We start from the raw sequence: 26,435 nt of genomic DNA on the forward strand, positions 1-26,435 counted from the left end.
CCCATCCCAGATCCCAGCTTTCTTTAAACAGTTTGTTATATTCTTTTTAGAAATTATCTGAAACAATAGCAGAGACAAAGGGTTTGGATTTTTTTTTAATTTAAAGCAGATTATATCATAATTGCTGATGTTCTAATATTTATTCTTTAGAACTGAAATGGTCTTGCAGGGTAGTATAAACATAACAGACAAAATCATGGAATTTACCAGTTATATGAAATATGTATTACATACATGACAACACTCAGCTTTACATGAACTTTGAAATGCAAGATGTCTTTTAATTACATAAATTATTACAGTACTGTTTTAAAGGAATATTTTGGTTACATGTAAACACTATAAATTAGCTCTTTAAAAAATAATAATGTAAGACAATTATGGCATTGACATAGTTTAAAAAACAATAACTAGCCCTAAATCTGAATACTCTCAGGGTAGAACAGCAAAAGCAGGTATCAATCTAATGCTATAGAATAACATGCTGAAATTTGGACTTACTTGAAGAAACAGTGTTTGTGTTCCCTCCTTCTTTTGTTTTCTTTTTCACCATCAGTGCCCTAAGGAATGGGCCAACTTGTATTGTGTGTGACAGGATAATATATGCTATTTTGAGTGTTGCCATTCTAATATTAAAAGCCATCTAGATTAAGTTTCTTAAATGTGTACTGGTTTAAATTAAAATCCTGAGGAATTATAATCTGCCTACTTGATGGTTTTGGTTAAGTGCAATTTGATATACGCAGAATGTTGTTTCATTTAAGGTCATTCTTAGTAAGGCATATTAAAAATAAATATAAAAGTGACAACATAATATTTAGTGTCTTGCTACAAAATCTTAGGCAAAAATATTTTTGCATGTAGTAATGGACTTCATCCATTTGCTGGCTTACAGGAGTTAAAATTTGTGCATGAAGCTTAACTGCCCTTGTCAGAATGTGCCACTGTGCTGTAACAGTGGTCCAAAGCTACATGCTATAGATTTTATTTCCATGCTCAAACATAGCTTGCACAAACTGCTTGAAGACTCTGTCCATGTAAGTGCACTTCCTTGGCCATATTCCTTCCAGAAAACCAATATGGCCTCCACACGAAGTCAGAACCAAAGCAACGTTTGCGTTTTGTTTGGCAGTTTCTACTGGTATAGCTAAAAGGGGAGGGGAAAAAAGTTTTAAGTCCTTATCCTTCCATGAAATGCCAGCCACTGAATACCTTCTCTTAAATGTTTTTCATATTATATATGAATAAATATGCACAACATTAACACAAGCTTAAATGTACCGCAAGATGTAGAGCCATAGCTGTGTTAAAAGCCATTTCTCTCTTCATTATTAACTCACCTTATCTGTATGGGGTTTTTTTCTGGCTGCTGTACAAGTTTCAACTTCATATTTCTTTCAGTCCCACTGATGGAACAGCACCCATATTAACACATACTTATGATTTGGTATAAACAGTGTAAGTGAAAGGACAATCAAGCCTATAGTTTTTAACCTGTGTTGCAATGCTCAACTTTGGAAAAGCTCAGGAACTACGACCTTAACTGTGAATCCCATTCGCTTTGTAGGAGACTCCAAACACAAACCCCTTAATGTCATGGTAAGATTTTGTCTGTAAGATACCCCATCAGCTAATATTAAAGATTATCCTGACTTACCATTAGTATATCTGATTTGCCAGGTTTTTACATTTACAGGTGCATGTTTAGACCCCACCATGCAAACACACTGGGAAACAGTTCTTGCCCTGAGGAACTCATAACCTAAATACCCAAGGTAAACAGAGAAAGAGCACACAACTGCACACGGACACAGAAAGCTGCTCCATGTCACCCGGTAGGTTAGTGGTTCTCTACTGAGTAGCGACTGCTAGCAAATGATTTAATTTAGAATTTAGATTATTAGACTAGCTACTACAAGGATTTTTCTTTCAGCTGAATCAGCTCCCTGATCTGGTTCACCCTGTTAATGCCAATAAGGGGACGGTGGCAGGCACAGTCAGATAAGGACTGCAGTGAGGTGGCCCTTTCAGTGACAGCCTACAGTTAGCTTAAAGTCATCAGTGAACTCCACCTGAGCTATGTGCTGATCTTGACACGTGCAGGAGGGGAGACTTCAGTGCATCTTATTTTGAACATGCATGGATGTGTGGCTTAATCAATGCTATCACCTGGGCAGTTCCCTTTGTGAAAGAAAATAAAAGTCAGTGCAGACCGACAACAGAGACACCATATGACTTTACAAATGCTATTGCAGCGTGATGAGGTGACCCTGTGATCCTATGAACTGGCTGACGCAACACTGGAGCTTTACAGAGCTGTGGTGTTTGTGCTCTTGATATAAAAATTAAGTTATTTAAGCAAATTCCTCAGAAGTTTTAAGTATGATGAATATTCTCCTGAACAAGCAGATATCTCAATACATTTCAGTAAAGAATGCCTTTCAAAGTTCCAGTTTCCAAATAATAAACTTCATGTAAGGGAAAAAAATAAAGATCATACAGATTTTTTGATTATTCAGGACTGACACAAAAAACAACAGCAAAAGAAGACGTGCTTTGTCCAGACAGAAGGGAGTAGAAGGAATTTCACTGTATTGTCTAAAAAAGGGTTATGATTCCACAAGAAAATAAATCTGATTTTAAGTCATACACTACTAAAGGACAAGTACCTTGGCACTACAACACAAAGCAGCGAGTTATTCGCAGCATTTCTATTGCTGCCTCATGTATTTTAAGGTATTTTTGAACAGAGATTTTTAATCAGGTTCACTTTTGGGGGGCATCAGTTGTCCACATCCTTTTCTGATAGAACTTCCCTCAGAGACACCCTCCACCCACTCCTATTTCTAGGCATCTGCTTTCCTTTATACATCTGCTATCTCAAAGGCCATTTTCCTTGAAGAGTCACTATCCCTGCATATCACTACCTTCTTTATAGGCAAGCTCCTTACTTTCATTTGGATGCTGGCAGACTTACTGCTGTGTGCTTCAGATGCTGATTTGCCTTAGTTTTCAGCAGCTAGAGTAACAACGTGGCATCCATTCCTTAGCCAAAGACAGACACCCAGCCAGAGCGAGTCACAAGAGATCTTGAACACAACGACTGTAGTGAACAGATGCACAACTTAAAATAGATCAGGGCAGAAGCACTGGACCTGCCAAGTCAGGGGAGCAATCTGCACCTCAGAGGTCCTTACTAGCAGTGTCTGCAACGACATGCTCTGTTCAACTCCAGGGCCACAGCCTGGATGCTAAACCAACCATATCCATAGTGGGGTTAGTGGCTTTTATGAATGTTATGTTATGAGGTTCCTGCCCATAACATGAGGTACTTGACTGTGCTCTGAACGGAGCACAGACTGAGCTCTGGAGAGCAACGGGGATTCTCTTGCAGAGTACATGAGATTCTTTGCTACTCAGCGCTATTAATTTCTTCCACTCTTTCCCCTCCTTTCAAAATTGCACGCATCTAAGTAGTTTATAGATTTCAGCATTTAGTAGGTGATACTGATTCTTTAATTAGAAGAAACTGTGCTTCTCTCTGTTTCTACAAGAAATCATTGACTTTTCCTTTGTTCAGCTGAAAATTGAAAATACTATACAGCAACTGGGCTTTTTAAAGCAATTACTGAGGCAAGACTAAAAAGAAAAGTCAATGAAATAAAAACGTAGAGCCTGACAGCCTGGATTGGGGAATAGCACAGGCTGAAAACAAGAGATGCAGAAAACAATGTGTTATTTCTTGCAATCCAACACATGCATAATTTTCAGATTCCAGTCTCAGCAAGTACTCATCTGGAGTTTTGCCTGAGTTAATCTGCCCAGCAATCTCTGATCTGGCTCCCTTGGATTCTGTGGATGAACACATCGCCATGTACAAACACAGTGGCTACGATTCATGTCAGCTTCTGCCAACTGCATGGGAATTTGCCCACTTATCTGTACCAAGCGATCTGCTCATCTTCCCTCTAGTAGCATATGGGCCATGTTAAACAGTATCCCGACAGGGAAGTGGGGATCTGACTCAAGCCCAAGGCCCCCATTACTGCTTCAGGCAATGAATCGTGCTTTCCACAGCCATTCTGCAGCTGTCTTCCTGGTCACTGATTATACACAAGGGTATGGGGAGGAGTGCATGAGGAGAGGCAGAGTTGATCTCCAAGAACCAGAGAGAACATGAGAACTCCATCCATCCTAATGGGTTCAGGATCAGCTGTGTACTGGCCTGAACACACCTTTTCACTAGCTAAGATTGTGCAAAACCAAAGGTCATTCACTGTGTCAGACTAGTGTCAAAGCTTAAAGAGAAATAGCCTTTCCTGATAAGAAACTTCTTTGCTGGGGGTGTGGAAGGGAGATGACAATAAATGTCTCCTCTACTGTGCCAACCCAGCTGAGGAAGGCCTTACAGGCAAAGCTCACTGTGACCTCTGCATACCTGTCATTCAGAGGTTGCCAAGAATAACGATAGCTCCCAAATCAGTTTGCTGGTGGTTATTCATTCCCAAACTGACTGGCAATACTATGCCTGCCTCCAAACAGCTAAAGCAGCTCTCTCCTAGAAGGCTACCCCTGCTAGGATGCTGGTTATCTTCTGTGCCTGGTCAAGGTGTGAGCCACACACAGGTCTTTATGAATGTCATCTTCCCATACTGAAGTTCTCTCTCTTCTAATTAACGTGTGTTTACAGCAGAATCCTGCCACAGATTATCACTGTTATCACAAGCTGTAGCACTGCTGAATATGCAGTCATTTGCTTCCATATGCAGTGAGGATTTTTAGTAGGTGCCAAGCCTGACCTGCTGTTCCCTCTCTGCTCTTCCCTCCCCTGTGGTGAACAGGAGAGCCTGCCCTTGGCACAGTCAGTCTTGATACAGTCAGGTCACCATTCATATGACCCCTCCCCAGCAGAGTTTCTTGCTCTGCAGCTTCTCAGGAGAGAATTGAATATGTTGTGTTGGTCTCCAGAGCCAAAATGCAAATTATGCTTGGAATGGTGTGGTACTTCTCTCAGGGCTGTTTCTAGGGACTGTTAGCCATTCACAAGTAAAACCACAATGCAACAGAACATACTCTGCAAAGTAAAGGGCAGACAAATGCAGCACTGGATGTGATGCACTCTAGGATACAGGATGACATGTTAAAAGATACTACTGTTCATTTTTGTACACAGGTGTCCTTGTACTTCTCTTTCTACTAACCAAAATCTGTTCTGCTGTTTGATCCAGCAGGCACAGACCTGTTACTTGGGATTGCAGAACCACAGTGTAAATATACATGTGCACAATTACCTCATTCAAAATCAATTTGTTGTACATTCTTTGTGGAAAGTATTTTTTAAAAAAGAACAGTAGAAGAACATACATGTGAAGTAGCACTGACTTAAATAAGTCACTACTGCCAGACCTGCTGTTCCATTGTTTGGTTGACTTCTCCTGGTTCCTTAAACTCTTTCCCTAATTGTTATGTGTCTGGCCATTCCCTGGCCATTTGGTCTCTCCAGACAACTTCACTCAACTGCGCTGTTTACATAATAGAATGCAAAATAACACCTAAGAGCATTTACTCCAAATTTGATTCAGAGGGACAGAAAAGCTTCAGAGAGTTCAAGAAAAAGTGTAACTGAGCCTCAGACGTGCACTTACTTGGCACAGTGGATCAGGAGGGAGCTGGCATGGTACTTTGCATCAAGTACAGGCTTCCAGCTCGGGCACAACACTCACCAGTGGCAATTAGCTAAGCATTAGTATAATGAAATTTAAGTCAGATGCCTAATACGCAGCTTAAAGTCTCTAAGGAAAAAAATGCCACTTCAGATGAAAAGTTAAACGTGACACCGATAATGAATGCTATCACTCCATCTTGATTTATTTTTCACAGAAAATAACGGGGCTTGACTTTCCTGAAGCAATGGTTTATTTAAAGTAGTTATGGTGAGAGAAGTGTCACGCAATGAAGAAAGCATTTGTTAGCATTACGCAATGTGAGAACTGCATTCCTGAGTTAAACTACAGATACATTGGCTGCCAAGCTCCATGAACTTTAAACAGCAACATTAAGGAAGGGCTGCAAATGAATTGTTTCTTCCTAATACTGAATTGAGACCAAAGGGCACGTTTTCACAACATATTCAAAAATACTTGCTGGGAAGTACAAAGTTTACTAAAAAGGTACATGAGAAGAAATGATCAGGTAGTAAGAGGCAGCAGAGTAAAAGGCACCCATCTGCACTTTTTAAGGGAAGTCTCTTTTTAGGTCCATATTGTGTAGTGACAAAGCAGACTTGGGTTTGTATCCCCCAAGCTTTATAAAGCCAGCCATTATATATTATATATATATAATTTATAAAGGATATTTACATGGAACAGAATTCTGGCACAGCTTTCTCCCTAATGAGTTTGCTAGGCCTGCTTCCCAGCTGTTGGAAACTACAGCTATCTACAACAGAGGTGGAAGGTAGCCTAAAAGCTGGTAGGTATTCCTGGGAGGAATGAGGCATGAAATAACCAGTCCCCAAAGTCAATAGAAGGCTGGGGTCTCAATGAGAAGAAATTTTGTGGCTTTGAATCCATTATACAGTTGTAAACGGAAACTGCCTGTGGTTGCCACAGGTTTACATGTGTCCGCACACTTTTAAGTCAGAAAAAACAAGCCAGTTGCCAGAATAAAGTCACCTCCCAGAGTAACACCAGTCTTTTATGTTTGCTAACATCAAACAGCCTGCAAAAGTGTTGAGATGAATGAACTCCAGTAACTGATGGCAGCAGCCATAATTTCTAAGCTGCTAATCAGGGTGCCCTGTGTCTCCTGCCAGCACGTTTCACACTGAGGGTGCATAGCACAAATGAAAAAGGAGCCAAGGGTAGACACACGTAACAGAGTCATGCTATTAACTGTAATCAACACTTTCCTGGTGGCCCTTTCTAAGGTAAACTTGGCACCACAAGGATGACTATTTACAGCCGACAGCATTAACTCTGTGAACAAGGAAGAAATGAATGCCTAACCACCCAAACATTTTCATGGAGAAAGGCTGGTTAAGGTCACAGTTCAGGAGAGGATGGACAGTCATTAAAACAGACTCTTAACACTTCTTGTTTCAGAAATGCCTCACCTCCCTCCAGACTGCAAGACTTCTAAGGCATTCAACAACACGTTTGATACTCAGTCTTACACAAAAGATCATCCCTATAATCCACTGCTCACCAAGAGTTGTGTCTCTTTTAAAAGGAACAGCTTTGAGGGAGGAGAGATCTGATACAGCTGTACTCCAGGGGACTCAATCTTTTGGCTAGCCAAAGTACACTATCGCAGAACTGTTGAGGCTGTAAGAAAGCTTTTGAGATCATCTAGTCCAAACCCACTGCTTAAGCAGGGTTACCTAGAGCAGGTTGCGCAGGACAGCATCCAGTCAGGTCTGGAGTATCTCCATAGATGGAAACCCCACAACCTCTATGCCAGTGTTGGACCACTCTCACAGTAAAAAAAGTGTCTTCTTGTGTTCAGATTGAATTTCATGGGGTCAAGGTGAATGCTTAGCTCTTGATAGCTGGAGGTTATATTCTAAAATGAAGAGACAAGGGAATGGAGTATCTGCACTAGCTTTAATCTAACTAACAAAGGTCCCAGTCCCAGTGATAATAGGCTGGAAAAGGTTAACAAATCCTCCAGGGAGAGAGGGACACTGCCCCTTTCACTGCTGTTGTTACTTGCACTAATTAGCTAGCTTACTCCTGCCACAATTACCACTTCACTTTAGAACAGAAACCGCAAACTGAGCTAGATCTAAACATAGAGGTGAAGCCATTGTTCCCTCTCTAAGATACTTAACGGCAGAAACATGGCACAACAGATCACTCACCTTGCGGTACTATGGGGAAAGTCATCCCCAGGGTCATAAGACCCATAAAAATTTATCTTCAGAATCACTAGCCAAATTTTATATTTGGACACAGATTTTCGGATCACAGCCCCATCCAGTCTCATCTCCAGAACTTTATATGCTTATAACAAAACCAGCAACTAGCCAATTTCAAGGGGGAGAGGGGCAGGGGGAAATCCCACAGAAGCTAGTAAATACAAAGGGGGACTACCTCTGTCTCAGAAAGTCCCTGAACCACAAATTATTAAAGATGCATGCAGTATTCTGGAAGAATCTTGCTATGCTTGCCCAGATCTTACAATTTTTTAAGCCTCTGTTTTGGCCAGCGTAACCAATTTTTACCAGTGTTTGGCTTATCCAGAGTCACCGTTTTTCCCCCTCACATTAGGTGGCTGTCACCTCTTTATATTGTTCATGCATAGCATGGATACTTTTTGTTCAAGAGAAGAAATCAGACTGTCTCTAGTGCACTTGACTGGAGCAGCCCTTTTTTCTTCATGTCACATTTGTCTCTAACAGGTCTTCAAACTATAAACAGTAATGTAAGTGTGTGCATGTTTCTGTATGTGTTGTACATCTGCACACTGATAAAACTACACAAACAGAGTCTCTTCCAATTCCTCCATTCTTCTGTTTGTTGTTCTAATCTGTTTGCCTACTCGCTTTGGTTTCATGACTCATTCTACAAGAATCTCACTTGACTTGCTGTGGCAGAAGAAAACTTCATTGAAATAAATCGAGTGTATAAACTTCATATTTAAAGATGTCAAGTGTTCACTGTGAAGACTGTCCCCTCAACCAGCTGTTCATCACAGTGGTTTTCCTCTACATTAGCTTTTGTTCTCCCTCTCTTCTCAGACACTAACCAATACACAGACCGCAGGAACAAGCATATCTTTTTAAGACAGTCAGCAACAGGTTTTGAACTTCGTAGCAAAAGCAAAATGTTCATAATGATCACATTTTGCAGAAAATAGGGTGAAAGGCTGAAAACTCCATTTTCCCTTATCTGTCACTAGCTGACATTGCTGCTTCATCTTCTAGTTAGATTCTTACTGATTCCAACATGCCTCCTTCCAGCAGCTCACCTTCACTCTCGCTCTTCCTTTACCCTAGATTTTGGCTTACATGCTAACTTACATTTTTTCTTACTTAATTTTTCTTACTTAATTTTCAGGCACTGAAGGTGGCACTGAGATCAACAGCTGAGGATTTCAGGTCATCTGAAACACAAGCAACTCCCAGACGTTCTTTGTAGGGACTGAAGAATGGCAATAAAAAAATACTTGTGTTTTCACTTTCATTGAACCCTGAATGTCTACAATCCAGACATCTGAATCCAAGTTCTTCATTATAGGCTCTCTTTGTACTTGGTGAATAGAAATGGATGCTTCTGAGAGGGCAATACATCTGGTATCTTCCTTACCATGAGATAATTCACACCCTAAATGCGCATATTTCTTTCTTTTGACTGTAAAGGCTCTACTATAGCTAATTGCCACCCTATGTGCTTCTGCATTCTGTACTAATCAGGTCTCCGCATCATCAGCTGTTTTATGTGTCTTTTACACTGTAAGTAAATTGCAAGACTGAACCATTCCTGGAGGTTTTGAACCTATGTACAAGTAACGTAACATCTCCACACACAGGTCTGAGCTCATTCTCAGACCTATATAGTTTGTCTTAATGATTGCATAGACAGATAGATATATTTTTCAAAGCCTAAACTTACCATGACCTGGTGAGAAAACATCGTCCACAGAATTTAGGCATAACACTGGAATGCCTACTGACTTCAGCTTGCGACACGGGCTAGCATCTTCATAGTAATCATCAATTGTACGGTAGCCAAACATGACTGAAGTGAACTGCTTATCAAATTCTCTAACAGTTCTAGCCTGAAGTACAGAATTCAAATAGGGAAACTGTCAGCATTTGGAAAACAGCACCCAGCTAAAGCAGAAATAACATTCCCACATACCTTCATCACCAGATCCATATCAAATAATTTTTCCAACATTTGTCGATGCCTAAAAAGAAAGAGAAAAAAATGGAAGAGCTTGCTTTTTGTTATATAAACAGATGCAGAAGTTCTCTGCTTTACAGATACATTTATAAAAATAATTCTCTAACAAGAACATGCTTGTTTTTAATTTTCTGTCATATTAAAAATCTGTCTGGAATCCAATAACAGAAGACTTGTTCATTCATATGCAGGCACATCCAGCAACATAGTAAAAATCTGGATAAGCCAGGAGAAAGATTCCAAAGATAAGAGAGCTAAATATTTGGGAATACAAAAAATAATTTTATAAAGCAAAGGATGAACTAGTACTTTCCATGTTTTTGCAGTCAATGCCAACTTAGAAGAATTAGTATATACACATATATACTCAAAGTCAATATGTGCATGTCTAAAAAAATTAAAAATCCATTTGCTTAATCCATAAACACACAAGAGTTTGTCTTGTGCCAAGTTCCTTGAGGAGCCGAGAAATTTAGTCACATTGATGACGATGTTTCTTGCAAAGACCCTTTTGATTTCAAAACTTACAGAAGATGCACACAGAACAGCTACGTAAAGTGTTGTTACAGCATTAATCTTGCCAATATTATACCTGCTGTAGATCTCATGCTAACATCCTTTCACCTTGCTAAATAGTTCAGGAGGCAACTCACCTGCTGATAGAGGATTGTAGACAAGTAGTCAAGTAATAGTTGAAAAGAAGCCAGTTTAGTGGCTTCTCCAGAGATTCTACAGATTCAAAAACATTCCAACCCGCAGAGAAAATTGCAGCTGCCATTAAAGGAGTGTCTCTGCCAGTTTTGCCCAGGTAATTTAAAAGAAGCATGCTACAAACAGAAATGAAAAACAGAAACATATATACTATGAAATTGTTTTCTTCAATTTAAAGCAAATATAACAATCAGCCACCTTTTTGACTGTTTTTCAATAGTTTCTTGTATCAGCCCTACAGCTGTGCCCAATACTTCTAAAAGGTAGTCAATGTAATCAACATATGGCTCATGAAGTGTACTTGCTCTCTGTGCTGTCAGGGAGGAACTGAGTGTGCTGTGTAGGATGTGAGTAGGAGTGCATTTAGAAATAAATAGAGATGTACTAGTCTTATTTATATCACTAAAAGGGAGGAAAAGGTCAAATAAATGTATCTTACTCATGGAACAGGTATTCCCAAGTTGTTAGTAAATTTTACCGTTTTACAAGCTCTTGGTCTTCCTGATCTGATAAATCTATCAGCGTGCCTGACAAATACAAGCTGCCCCTGGCACACCTGCCTCACTACGAAGCTGTCTTTTGATTTGAAGGTAATACATTTTACCCCACCTCACATATATGAGAGAACACAGCTGTTCTTTAACACAAACCATGTAAAGAATGAAATGTTGGGTAACAAATAAAACTAGTGACACAAAATTATGAGCCAAATAAACAGCTTCACTCTTGCCTTTCTGACCAGCTGCAACCTGGGGGAGAGGGGAGAGTTCCCCAGTACCTGACCCTTCAAATCTAGAAAAATGAAAATAGCAGAAAGAGTAAAAGAAAAATACTAACAGAAAAACTGTTAAGTTTTACTTTACTGCCTGTGGCCCCAAATTTGCAATGACCACGTTAATACCAAGCCTTTCACTCAAAGCATTACAGGTTCTACAACTTAATATAGCTCCCTAGACCACCACTACTCTGCACCTTGGCTTCATCTACCATACTTCAGGAGACAGCAACCTTTAGCAAAAACATCACGAACCAGCCTGCCATCACAGAGACTCTATCCCTGTGCATTACCTACCAGATCATAGAGTACAAAAGGGAAACTAGTCTTTGGTATTACTGAAGACTTGCCAGTTGGTGGGAACCAGCAAGAAAAGAACAGCTAACAGCACTTGGGAATGGGCTCCTGCCATCAGCTTACACTGTTGAACCCAGTGAGGAGTCACCTGTGGCACATGTAGGAGTTAGGCAGCATGTGTTCCCTCTCACCCACAGAAGAGGGGGAACCTGTGAGTCGCCAGTCTATACAGTGAAAACACTGAACCATTAACCAATAAAAACAAAGTTGCGGTAGCAGTAGAAGCCACTTCTAAGGGAATTCACAGAACATATGTGATAGAGAGAAGGTTCAGGAATCTTTATGCTGAAAAACAAAGTCCCTTCCGAAATAATACCTACTGAAGATCAGTAGAACAAGTAGGCTTTCATTTACATTTACATCTTTGTGAAGTGAATGTTTATATTTCTTAATTAGGCAAATATGTCCTATATAGATTAACTGGCTATTCAGAAATTTTTGAAAAGGGATAGATAATAGAAACTATTGTAAGATCAAGACAAGTGGATGATTTTCACAATACACCCCTGGTGAGATCTCTGGTCCTGCTTAATTTTAAACATGCAAGTGCTCCAATCAATTCTGAAGCATGGAAACAGTCCCATGTGGATGATGAGAGATTCTTCCAGTTATCTGTACAAGTAAGCATATGCTTTCTCTTTGTGATTCAGGACTTCAAAAACATATTGGAGGAGGATGGTGGAACATCTTGCCTAAAATCGCCCAGTGGTGGTGGCAAGATAGCCAGGACACAACACAGATCCCGTGTCCCACACCAACAGACTTCACCACTATTTAGTATACCATAACTAGTTTAAGCCAAGGACAGAAATGACACCAAGAATTGAACTGGTCTTTTGTACCAGCCACAGAACAGCTAGCTTCCACTGCACCTTCAGCCCTGAAAAGCTGGTTCTTCATCTACCACACCCTGGCCCTCTTAGTTCTAGTGTAATTGTGCACCACACATGACCCTACCCATGAAGAGCTACTGTCCTTTAAATCTGCATCTCATCATTGAAACAAGCCTCTACTGCAGTCGCTTCTTCGGCTTTCACCATTTCCAATTAAACCTGTTTTTGCAATACAGCATGTTATTTCACGTTTCGCATTCAAGTCTGAGCTACAGAGAGATAGTGTGCCAAATGAGATAAGAACCAACAGACTTGCTAACCTTGTGAAGAAGAGTTTTAAACGAGTTTTTTCAAGAGATGGAGAACAAAGCCTGAAGAGAAGAAAAGGCCTGGCATGCCCTGATGAAGCATAATCATAGAATTATTTAGGTTGAGAAAGACCTTTAAGATCATTGAGTCCAACTGTAAATCTAACACTACCAAGTCCACCCCTAAACCATCTCCCTAATGCCACATCTACAAGTCGTTAAATACCTCCAGGGATGGTGACTCAAACACTTCCCCAGGCAGCCTGTATCAGGGAGGGTCTCGCACTTCCCTGAGAAAGCAGCATGACTGCAGACCATCTCACATACCAGCACATGCATGAACACACAGCATAGGAAAAAAAGGAATAGAAATCTGTGCATAGCCACAGAACAAGTTTATTTTATCACAGAGACATGGAGGACTCACTGGCAGACAAGACTATGTATGATGGATGCAAACAGACTCTTCATGAAGGCCTTGAAGGCAAGGAGGAGGGTTTGCACTTCAGACAAAGAATCCATTTACATGCACAGAACTTTTCCCTGGGACAGGTTGTAAGCCAATTCAGAGCTAATACATCGAAATCAGATAGGAGGCTGACAAAGGGGGTATCATACTAGGTGTCTGCTATAAACATCCTGATCAAGAGGAGGAAATAGAGAATCCAAGTCTTTGGACAGCTAAAAAGCTTCATAATCACTGAGCACAGGGAACTGTAACTATCCCAACACCACCTGCCACAGCAAGGCACAAGCAGACCAGATTTCTAGGGAGTACTGAGGACAATCTTTTGATACGCAATCGATGACCCAAATAGGGAAAATATTCTGTGGATCTGCTACACACATGTAAGGAAGAACCCATCAGGTATGGGAAGGTGCAGAACAGTCTTGGCTGCTGAGATTATTTGATGATGGATTTTAAGATCAAAAGTGAGTAGGGAAGGTAAGAAGCAAAATTACAGTACTGGAGAGAGCTGCCTTTAATTTAGTCAGGGATCTGGTTGGCAGGATCCCATGATAAGATGGTCCTGATGGGCAAAGGGGTCTGGGAAACTGTTTGACCTTAAGGATAACTGAACATAAAGCACAAGTGTGGTACACTGTGATATGAAAGAAGCTGAGCAACAGTGGCAGAAGACCACATGGAGGAACAAAAAAAATCCTGACTTGAGTTCAAGAAGGAAGTATCCTGAAGGTGGAAGAGGGGTGGGCTGCCTGGGAGAAATAGTCATTGCCCAAGCACGCAGGGATACAGTTAGGAATACTGCAGTTCAGCTGGAGCTAGAACTAGCAAGGGACAGAACTATGCAGGACAACAGGAAAAAGGCTTCTACAACAAGAAAGGCTTCTCTCAGTGCATTGGTACAAAAAAAAGGCTCAGAAAAAACCTCCACTCCCTTCCCCTCATCAGTGAAGACAGTCATCATCAGATCACCTGGGCATGCTTTGTCCTTGATGAATCCAGTCACCTTCTTATCCTTCATATGCTTGGAATAACTTCCAGAGGATCTTCTCAAAGAACTGAAGTTAGGCTGACCAGTCTTTAATCCCTCCTGGGACCACTACTCAACAGAGCAGGGAACCCAGTGAAAAAAAGATTTGTAAAAAGCAGAGGCTACCTCTCTTCCCTGTCTTTACTGTTGATGCCTGCCCTCAGGCCTACTAGGTCCCTTTGCCTAGTGGCAGAGTGTGGGAGAATGAAGTATTACTCATGGCAGAGGAAGATCAAATTAGGGCCCAGTTATGGAAACTGGGCATAGACACGTCAATGGGACCAGGTGAGGTGCACCAAAGCTCCAAAGGGAGGCAGCCGATGTCATTATGAGACTGCTCTCTATTACTTTTGAAAGGTTGCAGCAGCTGTGGAATATTCCTGATGCCTGCAAAAAAAGGCACCCATCTACAAGAATGGCAAGGAGGAAGAAATACAGGCCAGTCAGCCTAACCTCAGCACTTTGGAAATATCCTCTGGAAACCATTTCCAAGCATGTAAAGTTAAAGAAAGTGACCGATAACAGCCAGCATGGGTTTGCCAAGGACAAAGCATGCCTGAGCAACCTGATTGTCTTCTATGATGAGCTGACTGCCTTCGTTGATTAGAGGAAAGGAGTGGACGTTGCTTATTTTGACTCCAGCAAGGCTTTTGATGGTCTTTCTTGGTCTTCATGTAGCCAGACTGGAGGGACATGGTTTGAATAGGTGACCTGCAATGTGCAAAGAAAACTGACTAAACCACTAGGCTCAGAGAGCTGTGATCAGGAATTTGAAGTCCAGCTGGAGTGGTTGGATGAGATATTAGTAGTGTTCCTCAGGGGCCAATACTGTGTAATGTCTTCATTAACTGGATGATGAAATGGAACACACCCTTAGTAAGCTTGCAGGTCAGATTGTGGGGAGTGGTTAGTGAACTGAAAGGCATGTCTGCCATTCTTGAGGGACCTCAACAGGCCGGAGAAATGGGCTGGCAGATACCTCATGAAGTTCAACAAAGGCAAAAGCAAAATCCTGCACCAAGGACAGATTAATGACTGGATAGAGAGCAGCTGAAAACAAGCTGGGCAAACAGAATATGACTCAGCAATGCACTCTTGAAGCAATGAAGATGACTAACAACACACTGTGCTTTGTCAGTAAGAGCAAAACAAGCAAGTCTAGAGAAAAGATTATGTCCCTGTATTTGGCACTTGGGAGATTGCATCTGGAGTACTGTGCCCCATTTGAGCTTCCTAGAAAGACAGACACTGACATACTGGAGAGACTCATATGTCTTCATACTGAAGACAATGGCAAAATCCCAGCAACACAAATGGAAAAAGATTGGCCTGATTTAAAAGATTTCCAAGTCACTTATTTGATTATCAATAACTACATTGCTTGACCAAACTTGTATTTACCTCAAAGCTCCTACAAGGTGATAGTAGATTAATGTCAATATACAAAGCTATATCTGCGAACCCTCCATAAAACTTACCAGAAAGAAGGGAAGTCTCAGGAAATTACCACTGTGTCTGCAGTATTTCTAATGGAAGTTCTTCTCTCCTATGACTTTAATTAAAGAGGCTGTCTGAACATTTCTTCTAGCTTCTAGCAGTGATTTTTCTAAGAAACTGTGCTATCATTGTCTGTTCTAGCTGTGCTTTCTGGAGAGAAGCCAGGATTCAGCGAGTCTTAACAACACATGCTGTATCAGCCCATACTGGTTTCAACAACAATACTACTTCTTGCTTCCGAGCCAGACAGATACCCACATCTCTTCCAGCTTAACCTACCCACACACTGCAGAACCCAAACAGAGTGAAGATAAACCTTGTCATTTCCAGAGGTTGCTAAGAAACGTGGTATGTTAGCTCCAGTTCCTATTTTTTATTCCTCTGTTCCAAAGACAGCCTCCATAGGTTCCAACGATTGTATTGCCTACTTGTTTGGCTGTCAATCTGTCTGTCGGTGTTTTCAGTCTTTCTCCACCCTCCTCAACTTTTGAATGTTGGCCACTTTTGACCTTCCCTGACACAGAGCTAAAAGCCTTAAAGATACGAAGTTTCTAAAAGTCTTCTGAATATTGACTGTTGGAGACAGACCCAAGTCAGCTGTAGTTCAGTAAGTAATGCAAGAATTTCAGAGTAATAATTTACAATCAGGCTATAACAGTCTTATTTTACACTCATAGTTAAGCTGAGACTTGTGTTACACAATACCTTACCCTCCCATAGAAACACCGGCTGCCATGAACGGAGCTGAGGGGTACAAGCTGTGTACATGATAAATAACAGCCTCTAAATCCTCTGTGTTAGCTGCACAGTAAGTCCTTGGTGTCTGTAAGGATTCAGAGGGAAAAAAATGCCATCATAAGCTTTTGTATTATCCTTCCAAGACAAAGCAAACTGAACAGAGGATCATTTATATAAAAAGATAAACTTAGCATTTGTTGTGAGGCTGTGCATAATGGCAAATACAAACCCAGAGCATTTTGCAAGGAGGTGGAGGAAGGAGTTATACTTGGTATCATTACAAAACAAAACAGGTGACAAATATCTCACTATCTGCAACCTCCAGGTCATTAGACAAAATCTGAACACAGAGCAATGAGCTAAACTAGACAGAACTACATCAGAACTAGATCGGCACCAATATTTTTAAAATACCCTGAGGAAATGGAAACATATCATAAAGGCTGCAATTTACAGAAAATAAAGTTATAATGATAATTTTACTATCTTCACCCACATTCAAATATAGAATAAAATATTAGATTTCAAGTTTCAGCTAGCATTTGAAAAGAAGCCAATCTTTAGATTCTACACGCAGTACAAAGCAAATAAATAGATTAATAAATTCACCAGGGCCATTTATCTAATTTACTAAAATACTGTGTTAACTAAAGCAATGAAATACATGTATTATGCCTTCTGTGTCTATCACCAGTGTCTCTTCAAATCTTGAACTGAGACTTGGAACGACTTCCACTGGCATCACTGAGATTTGGGTAAGCCCCCTCCTTGCTTTTGAAGGACAAGCACAGCTTTTGAGCCTCACCTGCACAGACAACTGCTACAGGCCACAATCTGGGGGACTATCTGGAGCAGTATAAGGGAGGTAAGTCCTTTCAGGTACAATAAGAATCACAGCAAAATAAGGATTTTTTTCTAGGTGTTCTCTAGATTTTTTCTACAGCAAAAAAGAACTTTTAATTGTGGAGTTGCAACTAACGTGTTAGTGACCTTGACTTAACTATAGGTAGTGGCTGGCCTGCCCAAATTCAGTATAAACATTAAAAATAAATATGTAAAAACTTAATTATGAGTTAATTTGACTTATTTGCTGCCTGAAGCAATAATGTATTTTAAGGTGTTCTTTTTAAATTGCTTTCTGTTAAATAGTCTGGCTATTTGTGGGCAATTTTAACAGGTTTAATTAGATGAAACTAACTACTTAAAACATATTTAACAAGAATATTGAAATGTTGAAGTCAAAGATAAGAAAAAGGAACAAAAAGCTAAATCTTGATAATTAAAGCTGAAGACGTTTTTTAATTTCCATTTATGTTGCATTTCCAGTTCTCATCCACACAAAATCACTCTTCACTGTTTTACACCCTATTAATTATAAACAGTGTGAATGTGTTTTATTTTAATTAAATTGTTGAGTTTACATGGAAAAATAAATTATTTTTGGTAACTAGGGTCTAATGTATTCTAAGTGAAAGTGTATTTGATTAAAAGGTTATAAAACTAGAGAGATAACCTCCATGATAATTTTAGTTAATTCCTGACTCTTTAATGTCTCTCTATCTACTTGTATGAAGATATTTTAAAACACTGTCTTAGCTCACATTGGCTGTGGTCGGTCTAATATTTGACTATTTCCTAACAATCATTCACAGTAACTTTCAATAACCAATGAGAATATCCTTTTAAAACTGAGTCTTTAAATAGCTATTATTTGGTGTAAATCTGAATCTATCTTTAAAAAGACTACCAAAGAACTACTTGCATGCTACTTTCTACTGTGGTGCTCAACTATGCTTTAAACTCACTAACTAGGGATTTTATATTAAAATGTAGAAACCCCTCTGTAGAAAATGTGATAATTTCAGCTGTTTTGCTTCACAGTAAGATCTTAGAAAGCTTAAAGATGTAAATCTGATTACAGTATAATACACACAATACATCCAAACAAGAGATCTTTTCTCTTAATGATTCAGAAATTCACCAATAAGGACTTTGTGCGTCACAAAACTGCTTTGTAGATCCATCTCCAAAAGTATGCAGAAAACTACTCTTAACATGGCAATATTTGCATTGAAATGCTTTATCTGATTATGGGGTAACATTCTGAGCTGTTTAAAGTTTGAAACCAGGGGATTAAAAAGTGCAAAACAATACTGAGTATTATGCACATTCATTCCAGCTGCAGAACCGTCAACAAAACGCATACGAGGACACAAAGCTTATTCAGCAGTATTTTATCATGCCTTGTCCCTAGCTGCAGAAAACATTAAGCTTCAAGAACTTGTGGATCTGCCAGTTATTTCTAAGCAAGCATGATATGTCTGTCCCAAAGACAAAAAATGTCATAATTGCTGAGAAAATACAAGAACACATTTAAATTTTAGGATATTGCTATCTATATAAATCTGGTTCATTCATTCAGTATAATATAATACGGATCAATTTTTATGGCACAACTTTTTAACCATATCAAAATCTACTTTAAACTCATATTGGCAACTGGGAAAGTAATTATGATTGCTTATATTTGGATTTGTATGTTAAAACAATGGGAGAAAATTAAATTGATTGAACAGTTTCTCGAATCTGTGCATTTTAGATAGTGTAGGGGTTTTTTTGAAAGAAAAGTGTAGGGATTGTTCATTTTAATGTTACAGACATTAATAATTCAAATTATTTTCTAAAATGAAATGTTCACAAAAACTGTGTTGACCAGTTGACGTCATTTGAGTTTTAAAATAGAAGACTAATATTGGCACATGATTGATCAACCAGATGACTAGATTCTCTTCTCTGCATTTTCAACCTATGCTGTGAGTGTCTCTCATTTAAATCCAGGCATACAAATAGACACAAATGATTCCATATATACCGCTTCTAAGTGAGAAATGTTTATCTTAGAAGTCATCCTTACCAAAAGATCCTCACCAGCAATTCCCCGATTGTTAAAAACCACACATCTAAAAATTGAGACAATAAATTAAATTATACACATTGTTCATTCCATTGAAAAAGATAACTTAAACACACACAAAAAATGAAAATATATAAAATAAGCCAGTTCTATGAATAAGTTCAGTACATAAATATTTACTGTCCTACGGATCCTAAAGTCTGACCTGTGTGAAACAACCTTTATACCAAAATGGAGTTCACTGAAGTCAGTGGGACTCTATATGAGCTCTGCGATTTGTTGGTCGAGGTCAGATAGCAGGATGAGAGCCCCAGGGTTTACCTGAAGATGGTACATGCATCTTGTTCTGCCTGCACCCTGAGCTGGCCAAATACGAGCCATAAGCTCTGCTAGTGCAGTGCTGAGCCTGAAGCAGTGCTCTGAAAGAGGACATCAGAGATCCATGTGCAGACATCCTCTAAAGCTACATAATTGTATTAAATAGCAAGAAATGAGCCAAATCAAAATTATGACAGCTGCATCTAAGTCGTAGGTTCTTGGGGATGGGATTTTTTTTGTCTGGTATAGCAGAAGTTTCTGTTCTCTGTATGCTGGTGGGACTCTGAATTTTCTAGCAGTATTACCATGATTTAAGGATCTATGTTTTCTTAATGAATCTTACTTTTCTATTACTCTTCTACCATCTCAGTGTAAAAATTTCATTAAATAATATATACGTATTTTAGATGAGCCAAAGGCATGAAAAATTACTTACTTCAGTATTTTCTCAAATGTTGCTATTTAAAACCAAAATTATAGCATTCTGTTGAAATCTGATGTAAAGGTCTCCTTTCTAATGCTATACCTTTGTTTCTTAGGTGATCAAACACAGGTATTTCAGGAATACTCAAAAAATTAATAGTAAGAAGTTGTTGATTTCTTCCTCTGATATTTTTTACTTTTTATAAAGTTTTAAAGTGATTTTAAAAGTACTTTGAACCGTTAAAGTGCTACTTTACTTTCACAATTTAGTAAAGCAGTTATCCAAACCTCCGAACAGAGAAAAGATAGCCAGACATGTAGATAAAAGCTCATGTATACACATTTGAAAACTTATTATAGTCAGTACCAGAAGCCAATCTGCAAAGACAAATTGTAATATTCTAAATACAGATCCTGGCACAATGACAACTTATTTTAAAGCACAGCAGCTGCAAAATGATTACATAAAGGAATCTACCCATCAAGTAATCCAGTTATTTTACTCAACTTGGACCAGAAGCTTTAATAATAAAACTAAATTAAGCAGTGAAAATTAAGAGGTGACAAACCTCTTAACCACCATCAGTAAGAGTAGTCTAGCTCTCCTTTCTGAACTCATGACTTGAGGTTGCTGAATCAAGCAATTTTGGCATTCAGAAGCTGACCTCCTTCGAGGCTGACTGCCAGCAACCCATCCACACAAGTCTTCTTGGAGCTGAATACAACCCCCTTCTCTAGAAAGTGTAAAGGTAACACAAATACTGGTATTATAACTGAAGAAGCAGCAGGAAAGGCCTATGCAGTCTTAACTTACTTTCACTGCAATCTCTGGGGCACATCTGTAGATACTAAAACAGCCCTTCTGAATGTACTGCCTGTTACATAATTCTACTACTATTATTATTATTACTAATAATAATACTTCCTTATGTAAAACTAATGTCTTTAGATTTCATTTGCCCTGGGAAGGCACCTTATACATATATATACACTAATAGCTGTTCATATTAGAAAAAAAATACTAGCAATGAAATGCAACAGCACCTATATCCCAGCGTTTCACTTTGATGGATCATATGAAGAATGTAGGATTCCTTGCTTGTTCCTGTCAGGCCAGGCAGTAACAGGACAGTGGGTCTTGTGCTGGCATCCGGATAATATAAGCTGTCATTATTATCAAACCAATCCAACGAAATCTGTCCTCCATCTGCTGTTTTAATGAGCTCACTGAAAGGCACATTTCAAGACAACACTGATTAGATTGAAAAATACATGCAGACTATTGAGTCTTACAGTGTACAAATTACCAGGTATGAATTCCGCATTTTTAATTAAGTTTTAATACTCAAAGTGGCACCTAACTATGCATTTTTGCATGTTTGCCATTCAGAAAGAGTCATGCCTACAGCTGACATGAGTTAGCACAGTCAATTTGTGGAGTAATTCCTGTTCACAGTAAACTAAGAGCTGGCCTTTGATGAAGTGCTGCTGATGTACTGGAAGCTTTAACTAATGTGATTTTTGGCATTGCCTTCTATTTTATGTAGGCTTGTGTATCACAGATTTCCTTTGGATTATTCAAGAATCTTTTGATAGCACGCTGGCAAATGTGTTAAAAATTTATCACATTTTTTTCTCTTTATCCAAAGAAACAGCATATATAATGAATAGCACTTTGTTATGTTTTAAACATGCAGAAGACAGACACACTACTGTATCTTTCACCCTGTATCTCCACGAACTTTGCTAGAATGCACTCTTAAGCCATATATCTTAAGAATGCAACAAATATTCTAATATCCCAAGAAGCTAAGCATGCATTAAACAATGACAAGAAAGTTTCATTATTTTTTTAGAAACATACAACATCTTCCCTCTGCCCAGCAATGAGGACATTGTATGAGAGAGTTGGTATAGAAATTACCAGAACGTAAGCCGACCTTGCATTTAATTTTTCATTTTAAAGTCTTGATAGCACCTACTCCAGATTTTAAAGTTCATCAGCCTTGTTGGACTTACTAGCTCAGCTTTGCCCTTTTTCAGTAATGGGAAGTAGATGCAACGCTGGTGTGTACTGCCAACACAATCTCAAATGGTACAAAATAAGCATTGCCCCATGGAACTATGTTCTTCCCTCACAAACCTTGAAATAAGAGAGTATACAAGAAGGGCTAGAAAAAGTGAACATGGCCATACCACTGGAATGTTTCCTAGTTACTAAAACTAAGGGAAGCTGCTAAATGCTAAATCTATTCTACCATGCAAACAGAGCTGAAACAACTTGTGCTGCATCCAGGTTCCGGCGCATAAAAGTACTTCTCCTTAGGTCTTGTGCCAAATGCCTCATTTGCCAGAATAAGCCTCATTTCTGTGTGAGAGAGATCAGCTGAGGACAAACAATAAATGTAAGGGTTTTTTCCCTCTTAGAACTTAGGCATCGAAGAACACAACATAAACCCCACTGGTGAAAGTTACTCTGAAAATCCCAGAAGTTTTATATATTCAAAACAAGACTGAACATGGCCATGCTATGATTAAGGTTGGTTCGCTGGACAGATACAGTGATTGCATGACCTTTGCAAAATGATAGCATTCAAACACCAGAATATTTGATACACCCAGTGACTGATCCAGGGGGACCTCAACAGGCTGGAGAAATGGGCTGACAGGAACTTCTTAAAGTTCAATGAGGGGAAGTGCAAACTCCTGTACCTCGGAAGAAACGACCCCATGCGCCAGTACAGGCTGGGGGTTGGCTGTCTCGAAAGCAGCTTGGCAGAAAAGGATGCGGGGATTCTTGGTGGACACCACGCTGAACATGAGCCAGCAATGCACCCTCACAGGAAAGAAGGCCAACAGCCTCCTGGGCTGCATTAGGAGGAGTGTTGGCAACAAGTTGAGGGAGGTGAACCTTCCTCTCTATTCAGCACTGGTGAGGCCAGGCCACACCTGGACTACTGGGTCCAGTTCTGAGCTCCCCAGTACACGAGAGACATGGACATACTGGAAAGAGTCCAGCAAAGGTTCACAAAGATGATGAATGGACTGGAGCATCTCTCCTATGAGGAAAGGCTGAGAGAGCTGGGACTGCTCAGCTTGAAGAAGAAAAGGCTCAGGGGATCTTATCAATGCGTTTCAATACCTGAAGGGAAGGTGCAAAGAGGATGGTGTCAGGCTCTTATCAGTGGTGCCCACTGACAGGACAAGAGGCAACGGGCACAATCTGAAACACAGGAGGTTCCCTCTGAATATCAGGAAACAATTTCTTCACTGTGACTGAACACCGGTACAGGTTGCCCAGGGATTTTGTGTAGTCACCATCCCTAGAGATATTCCAAAGCTGTCTGGACACAATTCAGGGCAACTGGCTCTGGGTGGCCCTGCTTTAGCAGCGGGGTTGCACAAGGTGACCTCTAAAGGTCTTCTCCTACCTCAACCATTGTGTGATCCTTTGAATTTATACCCACATCAGTTTTCCTATACTGTCACCAATGTTTCAGTACTGCAAAACTCTCTGAGCTAAAATAGGACCATTTGGGAACCCTGACCTTTTAAACCTACTATATACTCTATCCAGGACAGAGATGGTTCCAAGTCTACAATGGAGTTGTAAAGGTGGGCATAAAGCAAAAACGTAGGAACAAGCTTGAGCAATGAGGGTAGCTGTGACACAGTCAGAGTAAGGTAACTGCTGGCTACCAAATCAATCACTTTCCAAAAGGCAGGCACTTACTTCCTGTACTGTACTTGAGGTCTAGAGGTGATAAAGGGACGCAGGAGTGTCTGCACTCGACCTTCCCAGCACCAAATAGTGGGATAGTAAGTTTCTGTCACAACAGGGCAATACTCCTCGAGAAAGCGGCAGAAACGGTCGTTGCTGGCCACCAACTGGGGTTTCTAGGAAGAAAGACTGAAGTCAGGCATGGGCATTCATATAACCAACCAATAAAGAAAGAAGTTAAACCTTGTTTAAATCCTCTCCCAGTAAACTGATCTCTTTTGTATAATCATTTGCAACACTTTTTCCTTTATGGTAAAGAGATAAGTAAAAAAAACCCAAATGAAACACCAAAATGCCCAACTGAAAAGTGAAACCCACTAAATATAACAGATTCCTTACCTATTTTTAATCACATGCTCTTCTAGCTCTGCTTTTACCGGTATTGTGTCTTTCACTGACAAATCAAAACCACACTGCCTCACAGTAGGCAAGATTTTACTGAATTAATTTTCTTGCACCACATAGAAATGACGCTTAATCCATGTACTTTGACTGTGCACCTGCAGTACCTATGTTAACCTGGTAGGACACTCCCCCCATCTCACACTACAGTATACAACTGCATTGATTACTCATCTCTAATAATCCTCTGCTTACAGAGATTTTTCTTACAAGTTAAGTTTGTATACTAATTAACATGGAAATCCCTGTATACCAAACATGCTCAGGCTTTAGCAACCACATTTCTTAAACCTGTCTTTTACACCAAGTCTCCAACATGCAAGCATTAATAGGACAATAATAGAGGCTTTGAAGAAAACCGGTCCAAGCACACAGCAGCAGCGGCACGTCCTCCCCCCACTTTTCTCCTCTGACCAAAATAAGTACCCTCTTCTCAGCGAAGGGGAAGGCTATGTTCTCACCAGTTCTGGGAAGGACTGTAGCAACACACCTCTTCAACAGTCATAATTCTTTTGATATGCGTATTTTCAGCTGATTAAGCATTCAATGAGGCACTCTCACCAGGGGGCCACTTTAGATCAGATCAGGCTCACTGTATCCCTGTGAATGCCTAATTCATCTGCGAAACCCCTTCCGATGAGAAGGCAATGCGAGAGCGTCCTGGCTCCCAAAGCACTGCAACAGTGGCTCCAAAGGTATTTACAAAGGTACCAAAGGCAGACACAAGGGCAGCAAACCACTTTATCACCTGCCCTGTCAGTAAACCAAATTGGTCGGCGTTTTCTTGTGGAGGGAGGGCTCCTGAGCTCCCTTGCCAATCCATCGCCCCAGCGAAGCTCTCCCCCCGGCACCACTGCATTTCGGGGAGGCCCGAGGCCGCAGCCCCTTCCCCGCTCAGGCCGGACGGGCGCTGCCTCAGCCCGGCCGGCCCCGGGGGCAGCGACGGGCCCCAGCGGAGGAGACGCCTCAGCGGTTCGGCGGGCGCTCACCCGCCTCGGCGGGCGCTGCGCGGTGCGGCCCGGCCCGGCCGCGGAGACGGGCCTGCGCGGGGGCGAGGGGCTCCGGCCAGCCGGGACCCGGCGCGGCAGCTCCAGAGCAAGGACCGGGCGGTGTGAGGACGAGAGGGGCGCAGCGCCCTGGCCCCCGCTCAGCCGTTTCAGGTGCCGCCGCTCCCCGGGCCAGAAGGGCGCCGGCTGCCTCCCCTCAGCGCGGCGGGTCGAGGTGACCTTCGCGGGACGGGCCCCCCTTGGCGGGACACCTGCGGAGCCCGCCCGCCCCGCCGCCCTCCCGCTCACCTTGGCGATGCTGCTGAGGTAGTAGCAGGCGTAGGCGACGCCGAAGCCCAGAACCAGGGACAAGCCCACGCCGGAGCCGAAGAGCCCCACGCGGACCTGGTTCTCCAGGTAGAGGGAGAGCTCCCTGGTCAGCACCTGCCAGTCCATCGCACCCGCGGGGCGGCAGGGCAGCGCAGCGCAGCGCACCCCGGCTGCCGCGGCCGAGCCCACCCCGGCGTGCAGGGAGAGGGAGAGGGAGAAGGAGGAGCTGCCGCCCGTCTCCCGCTGCCGCTGCCCGCGGAAGGCTCCGCGCTACAGCGCCGCCGGCGGCATCCCCGCACCGCCGCCGGACCGCCCCCGCGCCGGCCGCCGAGGCCTGCGGGGCGCGGGCGGGGGCCCGAGGCCGGCACCGGGCTGGGCGCGGAGAAGCGGGCTGCAGGCGGGCGGCCTCCTCCCGGCAAGCGGGCCACGGCGGCCACAGCCTGGCCCGCAGGCGACGAAATCCTGCAGGAGCGCCGCAGCGGGGGCGCGGCCCGGGGCGGCGTGGGGCACCTCAGCCGGCCAGCAGGGCCGGCCCCTCCGCGGCGCGGCCGCCGGCATCGCCCGCCTCACGGTAGGTGCCTCCCCGGGGCGCCTTCGGTGTCACCCTGCCCCTGCGCTCTCCCTCGGGCAGGGCGTGTGGGGTCAGGTAGGAAGGGCA

General features: G+C 41.6%; 1 protein-coding gene across 1 annotated transcript; it reads right to left on the reverse strand.

Annotated features, from left to right (window-relative positions):
- ABHD3 (abhydrolase domain containing 3, phospholipase) lies at positions 1-26,085 on the reverse strand. Its single transcript, XM_040586890.1, has 9 exons — positions 25,757-26,085; positions 24,012-24,175; positions 21,323-21,505; positions 19,538-19,583; positions 16,596-16,708; positions 10,562-10,735; positions 9,864-9,912; positions 9,615-9,780; positions 1-1,147 (listed from the first exon to the last, which is right to left on the reverse strand). Exons 1-9 carry the CDS (start codon positions 25,901-25,903, stop codon positions 969-971), a joined length of 1,221 nt encoding a protein of 406 aa, XP_040442824.1. The 5' UTR covers positions 25,904-26,085; the 3' UTR covers positions 1-968.
- Positions 26,086-26,435: the final 350 nt, after the last annotated feature.

This window comes from Falco naumanni, chromosome 3 (genome assembly GCF_017639655.2).
Source record: "Falco naumanni isolate bFalNau1 chromosome 3, bFalNau1.pat, whole genome shotgun sequence".
Taxonomy (NCBI): Eukaryota; Metazoa; Chordata; class Aves; order Falconiformes; family Falconidae; genus Falco; species Falco naumanni.

What these genes read in the sequence shown, in the direction of transcription:
- ABHD3 (XM_040586890.1), bottom strand. Translation starts at nt 25,903, where the DNA reads ATGGACTGGCAGGTGCTGACCAGGGAGCTCTCCCTCTACCTGGAGAAC. An exon ending in GCCGGTGTTTCTATGGGAGG is followed by an intron (nt 10,736 to 16,595) that starts GTAAGGTATTGT and finishes TTCTGTTTGTAG; the next exon opens with CATGCTTCTTTTAAATTACC. An exon ending in TGTTTTCTCACCAGGTCATG is followed by an intron (nt 1,148 to 9,614) that starts GTAAGTTTAGGC and finishes CTCCCCTTTTAG; the next exon opens with CTATACCAGTAGAAACTGCC.